The sequence below is a fragment of the Aythya marila genome (genome assembly GCF_965140915.1).
Source record: "Aythya marila genome assembly, chromosome: 1".
In the NCBI taxonomy this organism is placed as follows: domain Eukaryota; kingdom Metazoa; phylum Chordata; class Aves; order Anseriformes; family Anatidae; genus Aythya; species Aythya marila.
Genome location: NC_139042.1, coordinates 174,662,849 through 174,680,157, shown reverse-complemented (window position 1 = coordinate 174,680,157; position 17,309 = coordinate 174,662,849). Strand labels below are relative to the sequence as shown.

The following is a 17,309-nucleotide window of genomic DNA, read 5'->3' as shown; positions in this document are numbered from 1 at the left end:
GAACATTTATTACTGGATTCTGCACACAATTCCCAACTGATTTCTTAACAATCACTTTTCACAATGAAATGTCTCACACTGCAAACCAGAATAACACAGTATTCTGTGTCTTACTCATTCACTGGCACTGTTTCATTTTTAAACTATAAAATTCTGTTTTATGAAATGCCTCTTTTTTGGTGGAGTTAAGTAGTCTACCTCAACTCTTTTTTATACTCAAATCTTGGCTGTATTTATGTTGGCTAATAAGGACTCTCCTATAAGAAACTGAAGAAACTGTGGAAGTGAGACAAAAACACTATATGCAACATTTAAAAGAATACAAATATTCTTTTTTCTTGGTTAAAAAAGTAGATATTGCACCATGTTTTGCTGAAAGCTGTAGAGAACCTGTGACACACGCAAGAAGTAGGTACTATCACACTGCAAGTATTACTGCTGAATAAATTTGCTGTTTTCGATGTATGTGCAGTTTGTAGACCATAGGAAAAATCCCTGGCTAGGCTCAGGTCAGTAGTCAACGGCATGGACATAATTTGCTCCAGAAGCACAACTAGTGGCTATTTCTCCCCACCACTCTGACTGAAAAAAAAATATTGAAAAACATAGCTAATATTTTCAGGCTTGAATGTACTTGAGTATTTAAGTGCATCTTTAGAATGTGAAACAACTGACCATCCACCAGTACTCCAAACTCCAAGCTACTTATACAGTTTGGTGACTTCAAGTAATGAAAAAGCACATCACGTTTCAAACGGACCGTAAATCACTGCACTCGCTTGCACTGCAGAGAGATCAGATCCTCAACCCGCTCACACTTACAAAAAAAGGAGAATTCCTGTGTTGGCCAATGCAAAAGCGAGGCCTAGAATGCCACTGCCCATGATGGCATTGCTGAGGTTGAAGACGGACATTCCCAGAGAAGTTGTTCCTGGAATCTGGAGAAATAGAGGTTCACAGGTCAGCAACGGCTTGGAACAGAGCACAGAAATGCCATTACACTTCGACTTGCAGGGTACATGATATATCAGATAGAAGTATCTACTGTTGTGGGAGCAAATTAGTAAAAACTGTGAGGTTTGAAAGAAAACAAAAAAAACACCGAACTTTTTCACAGCTATATTCTGATTGCTGTCCTACAGATTTCCTAAATTCCAGTAAATACGTAGGCAACAGACAACTCATACAGGTTCAGCTTTAAAACCCATCTCTCACCACGCCTGTGGGACATCTTAGGTACGAGTGATATATTGCAAGGCCATAAGGAACCGCCATGGCCTCCTGCCCAGCACAGGCCTGGGGACTTCCCTTTCCTTGAACCAGCACTTTTTCAAGACCACGTCTAAAGGCCCTCCCAACACCCAATGTAGTACAGTTCATTTTGATAGAGAAGACCAGCAAGAAGGACTTACATATTCATCACACTTCTTCTTTTCCAGGTGGCTGTTTGTGAGACTTCTTCTGCTTTCTCGGTCCGAAATAAACTTGCTGAAAGAAGTCAGAGGATTTATTTCCAGCAGGAGTGGTTAGAAAATGCGAACAAGTTAATTCTGTAAGCAGCATGTGATTACAAAATACACAATGTATAAAAGCTGTACGCGAAAAGAGGTCAAACTCGTAACTATTTAAGGAGCCCGATTACGGTTCCCTGACACCAGCACACACTGTGCCTCAGTAAAGGTACCACTTGTACAAGATCAGAATGGTATTTTAGGGAATGGTATTTTAGGAGATTTTACGGAATTTTAGGGAACGGTATTTTAGGAGATTTAGTAATGAAAAAGCATCAATTTTGTGGGCAGGAAAGCAATGAATTTGCACAGACACTAGCAAGACGTGCTTCTCCAGGTGTCCTGCAGAGATGCAGCCACCACTGTCTTTAGCGTGATGCTTGTGCCCTCCCTGACTGCGCTCCCTGGGCTTTGGTACTGCCACCACTGAGCCATGCAGCACCCTGCAAGTAGGGTAAGCCAGAGGGAATACCACATACAAGCCCTGAGTTGCTGCCATCCTGCTGATGTGGCTGGAGTTAGGAGGAGGAAGAGATGCTGCATGCAGCCAGCTCTGGGTGGGACCACCCTGAACTGGGTGACGTGCTCTGCGGGCGGACCTCAGGTTTGGGCTACCATATTGTCATCAAAAAGCCTTTCAAAACTCAGTACTGAATTCACCATACTGCAAAATTAAACACCTCTGTGCAGGAGAGCATGTGGTAAATGATTTTTCCTTCTCTGCACCTTTGCTTGTTCTGCACCCCCCCCCACTGAAGATCTCACCGACACCAGAGCAAGATTTGCTTCCTGCCTTTGTGTGTTGGTATCCCAGGGATTTATGACACTTCTGATTAGGGTGAGCTGATATTTTCTCCCAGACATTCTCTTCAACAAACAATTTTAGTTTGTATAAAACATTCTTTCAGCTTTTCATCTTTTGAAAGTTTATGCACAATTAAGTCCCTGGCATCTCTGCTAATTTACAGATGGTTCTTGAGCACTGCCTACTGCATCAGCCATCACACACACTACAAACTTAGCCAGAGGCCGTCACCAAGCTTCAGACCCCTTTTTGCTGTAGGCAGATTAAGGTGGCTCTTCTTAAATGAAAACAAGCAAACAGTAAGCTGAACACAGAGTTCCCACAGCCAGGAACTTCTGACCATAGACACACAGCTCAGACTCTGGCTGTGCATTATTTCCATACATCCGAAGGCACTCAGTCTGGTAATGTAATGCTGAATTTATAAATATAGAGCTCTATCAAAGTTCCTCACTGCCCTGGTTGTGACCAAATTGCTACCAATACATGAGAGCACAGCTTCTAAGATATACTAAGATCATGCTGCTGACTTGGATCCCGCAGCTGACGCACTGAACTCCATGTCATTAGTATTTTGTTCATCAAACATACCTTGTGCTCATTCGTTAGACATTAAGGCTAAAATCCTTAGAAGCAAATATCTTTGGAAGTTTGACCTTTCGCTACTACACACACATTTTGAGTTTATCCTTAAATTCGGGCAAAGCTGGCAAGATGTATTTAGTGTTATTGCTTTTTTATTTTGCAACTTTGATTCCTACCTATCAGTCTGTTTCAATTTGCTCTATTATAAATATAAACCAACTATAGGCTTATCCTAGAATTTTACAGCTACTAACTTCAGAAACTAATTTGCTGTAAAATAGATATATGGGCCAGGTTCACCAGCCCTAAAGCAGCTGGAATAGATGGCTGATCCTCCCCTACTGTTTTAAGGAGTGAAAAGTAACCACTTCTAAGCTGGAATGATCCAAAATTAACTTTCTGAAGCTCACCGGGAAGGTATTTCACCCTCACGGAATAAAGTTTCAACCCGGACTTCTATAGGTTCAGAGCATGTGGGTTTTTTTTCCACGTCTGTTTAAAGCCCATCTCCTGAGCACGGGCAGCTGAGCGTGAGCGGTCTGACAAAGACATTCCTGCTCTCTCTTGAAACACCCTGCAGGCAATTTGTACAGGCAGGAGCACAGAGAAACGTTTTGTCTTTTTTGGATTTCTGAGCGCTGCTTGGAACATCTGTGGGCTTTGCCTCCTTCTTTCAGCCACAGAGGTCATGTGTCATTTCAGATTTCGTTAGAGTTAGGAGAGGAGTTAACAAGTCTGATCCCCCTGCTTCTGCTCATCTGTACACATTCAGTCTCTGTTTAATAATCACAAAAGCAACAAATCTGTAGATACTATATAATTATTACTCCCTGGAATTAAAGTTCAATGAAAATTACTCTTTCCTTGGAGAAAACCAGTCTAATAAGATAAACTGATCCAAAGCACTTTCTTTTGAGTTAGTTGTATGTTAAAATGGACTGTGTTTGCTGTCCAGCCTGTTGTCTCCTCTGACAAGGTGAGCAGACCTGCAAGACGCACGGTGCCCAGCTTTTTGCAGGGGGCTTCCCAGCCCTGCCTGCCAGCCGGGGGGCTGGCTGTGCGCTGCAGCAGGGGGCCGTGGGGCTGCAGGGCGTCTGTCTGTCCTGCCGGCTGCGCCCTGGCTGCGGCTGCCTGTGCTGGTGCAGACAGCTCAGCTGGCAAGCCCAGACGAGAAGGCTGCCTCGGGACCACGCTCCGTAGGTGGTACGGACGCACCGTGGGACACCCTACACTTCCCGGGAATGGAATGTGTTGCTGAACTTACAAAAAAAAAAAAAGAAGAAGAAGAAAGTAGGGCAAAGGTAGTCTAATAGATTCAGATAGATTCAACATGAATTTTCCCAAGATTTGCCTTTTTTATAAAAACTTAATGCTCTTAAAATTTCAGTGTCCTTTTTCCTATGGTATATGAAAGGAACACATGCTATAAGACTAACATTTCTGGTTAAACCACGCCATGCATCTGCTCTGCTTAACAGATTAGAAAATGAGCTATTAGTTGTCACAATGTTGTATATTTGACCTTTATAAATCTGACTGGAATGAAGTGAGCTGACTGCTGCAGACTCTCCCAATTCGTGCAAGCTCTGGAGCCCCATTACAGGTGCCCCACAAAAGCACAGTGAGGCAGTCTGTGCCTTCAGCGCCTTGCGACTCCTTGACACGCACAAAACCCATTTGTGCTGTTTCTTGTCTTCACTTTGAGAGCTTAGCCTTAAAAGGCATAACCCGTTCTTGTATGTTTCTGCTTTCCTCGTGTACTTCTTACATCACAGCCAAGCATGTTTATGCAAAACATTTTAGATACATTTATAAAACATCCTGGGCAAAAGATAATCAGCTCGTCCTTGTGATGAATGAAGCCTCATTGTTGGCTTGGAAAGAATTTCTTAATCCGATTCTTTTTCTGGCTTGATTTAGTAAAACGTAGAAACTCAGTCTTATTGATAAAGTGATTTTAAAAGGACCGTGCTTAACCACGGTCTCAAAATTTAATTTATTAAAGGACTTAAATGAGAAATGTTTGATAAAGGTGATATCCTGGAGCTAACCATTTTGGCTAAGCAGAGTTAAAACCATTTAGCCATCTCAGATACGTTTAAACATAATTAACTTAAAGTGATATTTGACAATGCCTTAAACATTTGTTAGGGAAAGCTGGTTTTGCCAAGCTGACAGAACCCTATCCTCAGGCAGTTTCTTAAATGGAGCTGCAGCTTGAGCGATGGCAAAGATTTCCAGGGCAAGCAGGAACAAGAAATGCAGAAGAAAACTTGCTCTGGCTTACTCTACAGAACTTCAACCAGATCTGGATACAGCTACCAGCAACCTTGTTAACTGAACAAGGAGGGCTCCAAAACTTACGAGTAGCTGCAGACCAGGACAAGCATTTAGCCAGCAGCTTCCTGAGAGCACCATCATAGTTACAAGTTTGCTGAACGGCTTAGTGGATTTGTCCTGCTGTCACATGAAGCAGCAGGTCACCTAAGCACCGATACATGCCATGTTCAGCGATGGCACAGTTGTGTGGCCAGGATGAATGGTTAAAAGATGGCAAATCCATGCCTGGATTTGATGCAAGTTCCTTTATAGGCATTCCCAGAAAATATTTAACACTTGCATGCAAAGAAAAACCCCTCTCAACACAGCCCCTCCCAAATGACATCCCCTCCCTACATACAACTGAATATATAAAGGCATATTCAGGTCCAGAAAATGCTGGAAATCCGGAGGGAACTAGAGGATTCTTTTCCAAGATCAGGAAATATTTGGGGTTTAAATCAGACCTGGAATCTGCTTCTCACTGCCGTATCGTCCCCAAAAGACCCTTAAAAACGTTGCTCTACATTCAGCTTGAAAAATTATGCACTGAGAAAAAAAACACGGTTCAGAATGAAATACGGAGTGTGAAATCAAACAAGTTGAAACAAAAAAAAAAAGTCAGTTGAAAATTACAGATCTAATCTAAAGCTCAAGTGAAATCAACAACAAAAAAAAAAGTCCCACTGATTTTGGTGGACTTTGGAGTTTCACAAGGCCTTACACGCCGTGTGTCACAGAAGATGATCTTCTGTATGCCCGTTAACCTCTTATCCCACAGGGACCGGGCGTTTGCTGACACAGCTGTAGGAATGGAATAACCATATAGTCAGAGGATGTGCTTGCCGCGGGGAGCAGAACGGGGTCTGGGTGCCATTAGGGGCAAGGAGTGGCGAGGTGGAGAGCAGCACGAGCACAGCGCTACGCACAGGGCACACCAGAAGTGGACAGGATGTGTGAGTGAGGAGGTGCCCATGGAGAGGGGAAATAGTGATGGGATATTTGGTACAACCAAGTGGTGCTCCGTGGAGGAAGAAAATCACCCACATGGAAAGAGAGAACTGTGGAATATGCTCATCTGCCTGAAAAGCCAGAGCAGGACTTAGAAATTCTGTCTTTCTGACCCTTTTCACACCACGTTTTTCTTCCCTCCTTTGCTTGACACTTCTCAGACTTGGCCATGCTCACAACACAGCTCCACAAGCACTCACTGAAAGAGGATGGACTAATGGGGTTTCTCCCTCTGCCAGTTACCTGTGGCACCAGCCAAGAGCTCAGCCACCCCTCCTCCTGTCAAGGACATCAATCCTCAGCAGGCTCCGGGGAGCGCCTCCACCGCTGTCAGCTCCTGAGCTCCGGGGGAGCCAGCAGGAAAGTCAGCAGGTTCATACAGGAATTGTTTTGTTTTGGCAAAGTTGGAGGGGTTTTTTTCTCTTGCTCTCACTTTTTTTTTTTTTTTTTAACAGAAGTGGTTTGTGTTTCGCCCTGGCACTTTCCATCAAAGCAGTTGCATCAGAAAATTCCTGACCAGCCCTCACCTCCACCAGCGCAGCTGCACTGTGGTCGCAGCACTGCAGGGTGCAGCTGGCGGTTGCCCCAGGACTTCCCCGGCCAGGCTGGCTCCAGCCCTGCCCCCTGGGGCTCAGCACTTCAGCAGGAACCTTGGACAGAAAACAGCTTCGTGCTCTACAGCTTGCAAAACCCAGCCGGGGCACGGCAGCAGATCTCAGCACCTGTTGGATGCTGGTGCCCGGCAGAGACACCTGGCAGATGTGCCATCACATCCCTTCCGTAAATGACTATCCTGTAGGAAACTCAATGGCCAGTTTTCACCCAAATTGATAAAGAGCTGCACTCCTCAGATGGACACGAGTTAGATGCAGATCTCTGACCAGCCCCTCGCTCTCCCTGCCTTGGGGACAGCTACTGCTGCCTGGTCCATCCCACCCCGGAGCGAACAGTGAGTGCCAGCCGCACGTGCCACAACCCTGGAGCCAGGGATGTGGCCAGGCAGGTTACAACTGTCACAGCAGAGACTGAAGGTCAACAAAGTGATCTGCCCCCTGCTATTCTCTTGGTCGAATTGCATTTATTATTATTGCCTCTCCACTGTATGTGAGTTGAGGTCCCAGAATGTTGGCTTTTTGCTACGTTATATGTTTGTGCATTTTATTAGACTAATTTGAAAGATTTGAAACGATGAATAAATTGCCACTCTGTTTGCTTTATCTGCTGTTGCAGCCTATGCCCAACAGATGTCACATATGAAATTCAAATTACATCTTCAAATGGAGCATGACTTGGTGATGAATAATTCAAAACATATACTGAAAATTAGAATGCTGTTTTTAAACAGTGTGTTTCTTAGCGCAGGCAGCGTCAGTGGAAAAATACTCACCTATTTATCTGGCCATTTTCCACCTCTGTGAAATCATTTGAATCATTGCTGATGTTATCATCTTCGGGGACAGTCATATTCTGCAATTCAGTCAGTTCTAATCCAGCTTTGAACGGCATCCTGGGCGAGGAACTGTACGTATCCAACTGTTTCTCGAAATGTTAGTGTTTGGTTGAGGTCTTGTGGGTAATCTGCAGCCACAGTGTCAGCGACCTAGGTGAAACAGAAAAAGCCCAAAATGTACGTGCACACCAGCAGCAGGCAGTATGACCAGGAGAATGCAGTGACACCTGGACAAGAGGGACCATGCTACCAACCAATTTGATATTATTAGAAGCACTTCAGGCTGCAACATAAATGCATTGCAGAAGAGTAGTGATGTTAAACTCCTCAATGAGATCCTTACAAAATTACTCAGTCCTGACCTTACAAGTTTAACCAGTCCCACAACCAATTACTGAGGATGGTACCGGTAGATATAAATTGGTGAGCAAACCAATTCTGTTTGTTTCAGAAGAAAGAGACTCACGATCTACAAATTAAGGAATAAAAATGGTTTGCTTGCCCAAGGCCCATTTAGTTACTCTGTGTTCATCTTCTGTATGTTCTCGCTGTTGCCTTTTACTTAAAAATATAAAATACCTCACTTCTGTGCCGCTGCTAAGTGGAGAAACAGAGGGACAGAGTTATCACAGTGCTCTCCTCTGCTGCTATCTATACTCCAGGTAGTTGAATGTATGAATTTTTTTTTTTTTTTTTTGGTAAAGAAGATTTACAAAGGATACTCTGTGTATGGATGAACTTATGCTGAACAGGGACAGAAACAGGTCTCTAAGCTTACACCTCATACATAGAAAGAATAACGTACAGCTTGTGCCAAGCAATTATTATTTAGAGATCAGGAGGTCTCTTCACTGACAGATGCATTGCATAAAAGCAAAAACACCAAAGGCAGATCAAGCAAGGCTGCTACAGACACATTTCCTTGTCAGAAATGCAAATCAACTGAAAGACCAACGTTTTCCGGAGCCTGACCACTCTCAGCTGAACGACAACTCCTGCGTGATGCTGAGGCACTGGATTGTTATTCAGAAACCAGCTCCCGCACCACAGCTCTCTTAATTCCCATTTTGTGAATGAATGGTCTGCCCGACTGCCAAACAATGATTTGCAATTCACCCTGGGGTACTTGGGGAATGCTCACATACCAGATCCATTTGGGGATATTTTCTCAAACCCTCAGAGCTACCTCAAAACCGTCGAACTACTCACAGGCAACCACGGAAGCAAGAGCATCCCCAATTAACTTTACAGGACCCGATGCTTTGGGCTGGCTTACACCACCTCCCCAGCGCACAGAGGAGGCCTTTGCAAAGGGGCCCGTTTCCCTGTAAGTGGTTTCTCCGAAATAATTTCATCTTGAAGTTTAGGTGTGCTCTTAGAAAAGCCCATGCTGCCCCAGGGCACCAGGTGTAGAGCTGGGGCAGCTCCATGGGATCAGGGCCTGTCCTCCTGGGTGCTTCAATGGCAGCACAGTGCTGACAAACGGCTGCAGGCTGGCAAACAGGGGGTGGCTCTGGCGGTGACATTCTGGAACAGTCTTCCCAGAGGCATAAAACCGTCTACCTATTTTGGAAGGGAAGCGTGATCTTTTTCTGAAAGGATAAAGCCATAGGAGGCAGCAGCTGCTGAGGTAGCAAGGGCCGAGCACACTGCATCCTGAAGCTTCTTGTGACCGTGAGCTCCTAAAATAAACAATGCCTTAATAGAAGTGGCAGTGCCTGTGCCGAGATCTGTATCTGCTGACATTTTTAAAGCTATGCAGAGGCTCCTCTGAAATTCAAGCAGTACAACTTTCCCTTTGGGGGCTGTTTTGCATCTCGGTCCCCCAAGAGGATTTTCCCAATCGCTACCTGTGTGCTTAAGAAATTCCACACTGAGCATGTTCAAAAACAGGTGCTGAAATTCACCCTTCTGTGAGGTAAACAGTGTGCTGGAAAGCAGTCTGCACAGCTCACTGACGTGCAGCTCCTGCTTCTCCTTTCTGCTGTGGTGCAGCTGAAACGCTGGGGCTGGACCGACAGGAAAGTGGCTCGTTGGTTCATTTGCATGGCATCTTTGCAATGCAAAAGTGATGACTTTTTGTTTGTTTGTTTGTTTGTTTGAACTAAGGCTCAGATTCGACACACACACACACAAAAAAAGGATTGAATGAAGATGCAGCAAAATGCTAGTGCAACTGAAGCCAGCTGAAACATTAGCAACAACTTCAGCAGATTCCAGATTTCAGACAGATGAGTGGCTCCTGCAACAGCGTGACAGTGTTTTGGAGCCTGTACTAGGTTCTCGCTAAGTTAAGGGAATTACTTAAACAAAACAAAACCCTGAAACCAAAAACACTGTTGAGCAAAATAATTCATTGCACTTTCAAGTATGAGAACACTTGATCTCAGTGCCAAAACATGAGGGCAGCGAAGAGAGAACCACGGGGCTGGGGACTGAAACTGTCACAGCGTGAACTCACTGCAAGCCTTTGGCGAAGGATAACCACACCATCCCTAGCACCTCCATCTGTAAAGCTGGGATGACAATAGCAACAATACTGCTCAGTCTGTGAAGTGCTCACAGGTTCAGAGAGAAAGGTGATATGCGTGATATCTGGAAAAAAACTCTAAGCAAACCGCCACAATTTTGCAAAGATAACTTTCCTTAGATATATATAGTGCAAATCCTTTGTCAGAGCTAACCACCCTACGCCCCCTCAGCAGTCAGCAGAGTACTACAAGTGGCTGCATGAATTTCACCCCCAAAACTCCCATTTTACATTGCAGGCTTTATTTTGCTCATTGTGACGATCGGCACACAGGTCCCAAACAACACCGACAGTCCCCAGGGTCAGGGTTCACATCAGCCGGGTTTTCTCCCCACGTGCTGCCCATCAGCTTTGGGCACTGCCAGATGACAACCTGCCCAGCCATGCTGAGCTGGAAAGGAAGAGGGAAGGAAGCAAGCTGTGCCTCTGGTGTAGGTGCCAGTGATGCTGTGGGAAGGAAAAAATAAAAGCTTCAACTAGTTAAGGGTCACTATATGTTGATTCTGAGCTGTACTTGAAGAAGGATGTTTTTTTACCCGAAGGCCTTTTCATTCAAGCAATGTCATAAGATAAAAGAAAATAAAAACGTTATCTTGGCAAAAAAAATCCTTGACTGAGCTTGATTATTTAATATGAATTAAAAATAATCTAAAGAGTGGCTGCAGCAATCCCACTGTGCTTGCTACTCTGACCATCCTTAAACTTCCCAAACAGAGAAGTTTCAGATACTTGCAGTCAAACCAGACAGTCTCCAGACACACAGAATAAATCAGCAAGAAAAAATAACACAAGAATTCTGCCCTTACTTCAAACTTTCCCACTCACATGGGCAAATAGTTCATTGAAGTATGAATTGCCCTGAGAGAAAACCAGAAAAGGCTAAAGTTACTTCTAAAGGAAGCTCAAAGGTCTGTGTTTGGTAGCTGATTCAGGCCCTCAGTTCAGTAGAAAAAGCTCTGCTGTGGCCTATGAGCTTGGCTTTCTCTTTAGACATCCCATGACATGTCCTGTAAAAACCATTATGGATAATTTACTCATCGTGTGCTCCTTGCAGAAAATGGGAAAGATTACAACTGGTCACAGACTTCAGGAGGAGGACAGTGAGATGACACAAGAAGATAAAACAAGTTTATTTTCCTCAAGGACATGGAGACCTTTACAAGCCATTAAAGCACATTCCAAGAGCTGGGCTCCTTTCTGTGTTGCCTTCTGAAATACCAAAAGAAAAAAACAAATCCTGCTACTCCACTCTTCTGGACTGTCAAAGTTCCACAACAGTAGAAACAGGCTCAAAAAGTTTGTATTTGAAAAAATATGGTCATGAAGACAATCTAACTCTATTTCTTCTCCTGACTTGGGCATGAACCCTTCCTAGGCAGTACCTGGAAGAGCTGTATTATCAGAAAACCCTTTGTTAGAAGCAGGATATCTAACACTAATATCACTACTGGTGGTAATGGTGATGCTGTAACTTACAGGTATTTGTTGTCATACCCTGCAAATGCGATCACTCAAAAAGTGCCATCTTAGGACACATGGCTGCCCAGAAGCTGCCCAGATATGTGGCAGGGTTTGGGAAGGGCCGGACACCATCTTGCCCATCTCTGGGTACGGTTTTCATCACGTTGACTTGTACACTCACCGCACACTTCATTCATTGCACATTTCCCGCAGTCTTTGTGATGGCAAATATCCAAGACACACTAAGCAATTTTAAGCATGGAATTCGAGACAATTTACTTAAAAGCTGAAATATGACTCAACTTTCTGGCCGGAAGGAGTTTTGCCAATAGAACTCCCTCTTGTTCGGTTAGGAGGTATCAGAATCCAGCACCCGAGTTTCTCACACGCCGTTTCACTCCCGCAAAGCCTGAGATATGATACATCTTTCTTTGCTCGTACCGTTGAAAGTTCTTTCAAAGAAAAGCAACGTGACCGGTAAGACTCCATGGATATAAATAATGAAATGCCGAGCCTGAAACTCTGCGTACGGACTATTCGCTTAGATGACAAAAAGCAATAATAGGCTTTAGACGTAACAGTATCACGTTGAAAGGCTGGGAAGCAACCACCTCCTTTCTGTGCAGCATTAGTGACACCTGACATCTGGAACATCAAGTTCCTGTTTTACTCCTAACCTATATGAAGGACAAAATGGAGAGATGAGAGAAGCGCCACTGAGATAACAAAAGAGCTTGGAAATTAAAGACTGACTCACATCCACTGAGCAAACATCTGAGCTGCTGAAAATGTCACTGCCTCCAGCTATTTGGTACTGCCCCTCTGCAGCCCTGGGAGTGGGAGGAAGGAAGCGGGTTCACCCCAGCCACCCTGGCTCGGGGGGGGGCCAAGGAGGTGCTGGCGTGCCCCTGAAACCAGCAGCAACACCGTCAGGCCGTGGGGAATGAGGTTGCCAAAAGCCCTACCAGCTGCAGCAGCTGTTGGCTTGGCGACTGCAAGCAGTCACCTTCCACATCCAGGCTCCTCTCGCACAGAGCCCTCCCAGCATGTGGAGAGGGAACAGTTAAAATAAAGAAGGTAGTGGTGAGAAACAAGCCAGTGAGAGGAGACTCGACAAGGAAGGTTGGAGAAAGATGCGATGAGAAAGGAGTGATGTGCACAGACGCAGATGCTCAGCCCTCCTCGGCGCTGTGACCTTGCTTCGCAATGGGAAAATGCTCCTGCTCTGCCCCATCACGCTCTGTGCTGCCCTTCTAGGCTGTAGGAAGGAAGGGAAGAGTCCCCGAATTAAGTCTCGACAGGCTACTCAGCTGATCAAAGGCAGGCAAATCAGAAATCATAAAATCCTAGTCTGATTCACCCAGTGATTCATTACTTCAGGCAAAACACTTAAAGATGAGCCATAAAGGAAAATGGTTTTAAGTACATTTCTGTTCTGAGCCCTTCCCAGTCAATTTAGCGAAGGCATTTGGCAGAGGAATATAGTCACATTTTTTCCTAATTATATTTATCTGTGAAATCCTCTCAACAGTCTCGGTTTTGCTGAAGAGATCCCAGGATGCACCCCCACAAATAAACGAACTCTTGTGTTGCACAGGGGCTGTGCAGTGGGAGTGCTGCAGGATGGGCTACAGCAGGGCAGCAGACGACCAGAATGAATCCACAAGAGCTAAATAGCAGCTTTGAAACTCTTATTTAAAATAAATTTTGTACCACAGAAAGAAGAACTCTTTGCGTAGGTTCACATGTAACTCACTTTTCCTTTTTTCCTGTTTACGTGTAATTTCTTTACTTCACTTTCCTTGACTGTACAAGACTCAGAGTAGTATTTACCTGATAACCTTACTCAAATATTATGAGTTAACTGGAAAAGGGCTGTAAAGCACTTTCAACATGGAAAAGCTGCTATTTTTCCCAAGAGTGGCTGCTCAGGCTTCTTGGATTAGATTAAGGTTACAGCAGTAAATACGTATCAGAAAGAAAACTTCATTCAGGCTTGAAATATTTACATATTCCCACAACATCTTGTTTTGCCTTTTTAACACAAACTTCTAAGGCAGCAGTAATCATCACTCTGGGTGCTCAGAAAAAAAAAAGAGAAATAACACAGGGGGAAAGGAGAGAGCAGGGGAGGAAGGAAAGTCCCATTTCTGCTCAGTCACCCCTCTGCCCCCGGTAAAGAACATCCCCCCAAATTAGAAAATCTGGATCAGAGAGAGGAGAAGGAGGAGCCTGCAAACACAGAGCGCCCTTCCTCCCCCTCCAGGCACTAAAACCCTTGTAAAAAGCAGGGTTTGGCCAGGAAGGAGGATCGATCCTCCATGTTCTCCCGCAGGCTGCAGAGAGGCGAGGGAGAGGCCCGGTGCCCAGGGCTCGCATGGCCCAGCAGGCCGGCCCCGCTGCTCCCTGCCACAAGCGGCGAGGCAGGGGATGCTGCTGCTGCTGCCGTGGTGTGCTCTGCTGAACCACGCTCTCTGTGCTGCCTCTTTGGACTAAAAACCTCCAAAAAGGCAAAGTCAAATAGCAGTCATTCGGTGCGACCCCACTGTAGTCGGCGCCATGCCACCAGGCTGCCGCAGAAGGCCTCTGCTCACCAGAAGCGCGGTGGTTCCCAGATCTCAGACAGGTTTCTGCCCGGTGGCCTCAGAGCATTTGGGAGTGGGCTCCTAGGCTGGAAATGGCAATTGTTGGTGCTATGTATCCTTCAGCAATAGATGGATTTTCCTTACAGAGGCTTTTTAAATGAAGTTCATGCTTCGGGGGTGAAGGAAGAAAAAGTTAGGTGGAATGGTGCTCTTGCTTTTTCTCCTTGTAGCACCTTTACTTCTGAGGTGGTCAGGCTCAGAATATATCCATGGTTCCTTCCAGAGCATGTTCGATCGATCAGAAAGGAGCTTTTTCTACTTTTTCTAATACTTTTACAGCAATGGCTGGCCCCCCTTATTTTGCCTTTCAAGCAACAGGAAAACCCAAGGCCACCAAGAGGGGACGGACACAGCCTGGGATGCCCGCACCCGCTGGCGGAGGTGCCCAGCAGCAGCAGGGCTGTTGGCACACGGCAGGATCCCCGCTGTGCCTTCCACGAAGCCAGCTGCCGCAAAGGGCTTTCGTTTCACTTCCTCCAGTGTCACATAAACAAAGCGCAGTTTTACACACTTCCCCATTGCCTCTTGCACAAGGGGGGCTGTGGGGGGTGGTGGAAATTACAGCTACAGGTTGCGTTGCAAAGTCGGGGAAACAATGGATCGATACCACTGCCCTACCAGCGAGCTGCAGGTCCATGCACACACCTGTGTGTATGCACTGTGAGCTATAGGTCCACATGTGCATATACTGCGAGCTCTAGGTCCATTCACACACGTGTGTATTTGTACTGCGAGCCGTACGTCCTTGCACACACGTGAACGCATGTACAAGCGTGCATCCAAACCTGATCCTTTTTTGTCCGCTCCTTGGGCTCGCCAGGAGCACGCAGCGTGGCTGTTCCCCATGCACACGCGTGCCCTGGGCCCTGCTGCATTTCCCTACAGCCACCCGAACCCCACGGGCCCCTTGTGTAGGGAAAGGCACTGGGGGGGCCCAGCAGGGTTCAGCCCGAAGCAGGCGGCGGCTGCAGCACACGTGGGGCCACCAGGGCAGGTGAAAACCCTCATTATTTCAAATTTCTATTATTTTTTAAAATTATTTTGGTGCTGCCAGCGAAAGCTCCCGGCTGCTAACTGCCATTTTACATTTTTTTTTCCTTTAACATTTTGGGGTCGAGGCAGCATCCTGGCACTCATCCCCCCCCCCTTCGTTTTCCTCCCCTATCTCCAAGCTCCCCCCTCCGTGTGTGTGTGTGTATGGGGGGGGGGGGAATGCCGCATGCCTCCCCCTCCCCAAATGCAAACCTCCAAAAAGGCAAACCCCCAAATCCAAACCTCCAAATTCAACCCCCCCAAATCCAAACCTCCAAATCCGACCCCCCAAATGCAAACCTCCCCAAACGCAAACCTCTCCAAACCTCCCCAGAGCCAAACCTCCCCTCCCCATTTCCCCCAAGCCGGCCCCGCTCTCTCCGCGCATTTTTCGGGGGTCGGACCCGGCTACGATTTTTCTTTTGGCTTTTTTTTTTTTTTTTTTTTTGGGGGTGGGGGCCGCTCGCGGCGCAGACAAAGCGCTGCCGGCGGGGGGCCGGGGCCCGGCTCCGCAGCACCGTGCGCGGCGCGGAGACAAAGGCGGCGCGGGGAGCGCGGCCCCGGTCCCCGATTGCATCAGACGCCGCCTTACCTTCCCCGGAGCCGCGGGGACCCCCCCGACGTGCGATGGATCCCCCCCTCTGCCGGCGGCGGCACCCCCGGAGCGAGGATGCGCTAAAGAAATTCAATAAAATAACCTCAGCGGCGCAAGCGGGAGGACCCGGGGAAGAGAGGAGGGGGGGGTGGAATTAAATCGCAGGGCAGAGGACGCAGAGGATGCCGCTCCTCCTCCTCCTCCTCCCGCCGCGGGTGTGTGCATGTGGAGGTGGGCGGGCGGGCTGCCGGGAGCGCGCAAGGCGCGCCGCCGACGCGGCATCGGGGCCGCGCAGGGGACGGGGCCGCGCCGCCAGGTGCCGCGGAGCCCCCCCGGGACCCCGCGGGACCCCCCGCCCGGGGCCCCTCCCGCCGCCGTCCCGCTGTGCGAACTCTTTTTTAATTTTTTTTTCTTTTTTTTTCTTCTTTTTTTTTTTTTTTTTTTTTTTTCACAAAAACCCGGTGTTTGCTCGCTTTTTTGCAGCTCCGCGGCTGGCCCAAAGGAGAGCCCCTTTTAGCAAGGAGGCCGCGTTTTTTTTTTTTTTTTTTTTTTTTTTTTTTTCCCTTAATTAATTCTATTTATTTATTTATTTATTTTATCTTACATATTTATTTATTTTGGTGGAGTCTTCCCCGAAATGGCCACGGAAGGTTGGGCACCAGCACATTGCCCGTTTCCTGTTTCGTCATGCAAGATGTATGGGCTGCAAGCGCTGCGATTCGCGTGCAGGGTCACAACGTCTTCAGCTAGGGCGAGACACAGGTTTTGTTCAGATGTACAGGAGGATTCGATGTGAGGACGATTTGCTGTAGCTTATTTCTAGAGTTACATCCATAAAGAGCCACAGGAGCCTTCCAGCAAGGAAGGAGAACTTGGGAACAAGCCTGAAGCTACATGCTACTAGGGCTGTTGGGGTGACACCACAGTCCCTGCCCTCACCCCATGCAGCACTGGCTCACACAGGACATCCCAAGGCAAGGAGCAGATACTGGCGTGCACAGCTTTGGGGCCACTAGCCCGGCTGCCCATTGGGGAGCTCCCATGGCCGCTCCACCCACAGCATCACGGGCTGCACGCTCTGGGACATCCCCTCCCAGGGCCCCTAAATGTCAGACCAGAAAGGCAGATGTCATACATGAAGATCTGTGGTTTTCAAATCATCGTTTTTGCATGTTGGAGTTGGATTCCCTTTACGGTGCTTGTAGAGCATTTTAGTTTTTCCTCACTAGGGTCGTTCTTTGGGCAGGAAGCAAACCACGAAGCAACCCCACTGCACCCTGCGAGGAAGAGAGCCACTCACCCTCCTGGCAGTGAAACAGGCGAGAGGAGGAGTGAGCTGCCCAGGGTTGGTGAGCCCAGGGCTGC

The 17,309-nt window shown here is 46.9% G+C and overlaps 1 protein-coding gene across 1 annotated transcript in view; it reads right to left on the bottom strand.

Annotated features, from left to right (window-relative positions):
* Positions 1 to 16,158, bottom strand: part of SLC38A1 (solute carrier family 38 member 1) — a 40,364-nt gene extending 24,206 nt beyond the window's left edge. The window contains exons 1-4 of the mRNA XM_082777176.1: positions 15,942 to 16,158; positions 7,619 to 7,831; positions 1,413 to 1,488; positions 823 to 938 (exon numbers count right to left, since the gene is read on the bottom strand). Of these exons, the coding sequence (XP_082633302.1) occupies positions 823 to 938; positions 1,413 to 1,488; positions 7,619 to 7,737 (311 nt within the window). The 5' untranslated portion in view covers positions 7,738 to 7,831; positions 15,942 to 16,158. The remainder of the gene's footprint in view (positions 1 to 822; positions 939 to 1,412; positions 1,489 to 7,618; positions 7,832 to 15,941) is intronic.
* Between the last annotated feature and the right edge of the window lie 1,151 nt (positions 16,159 to 17,309).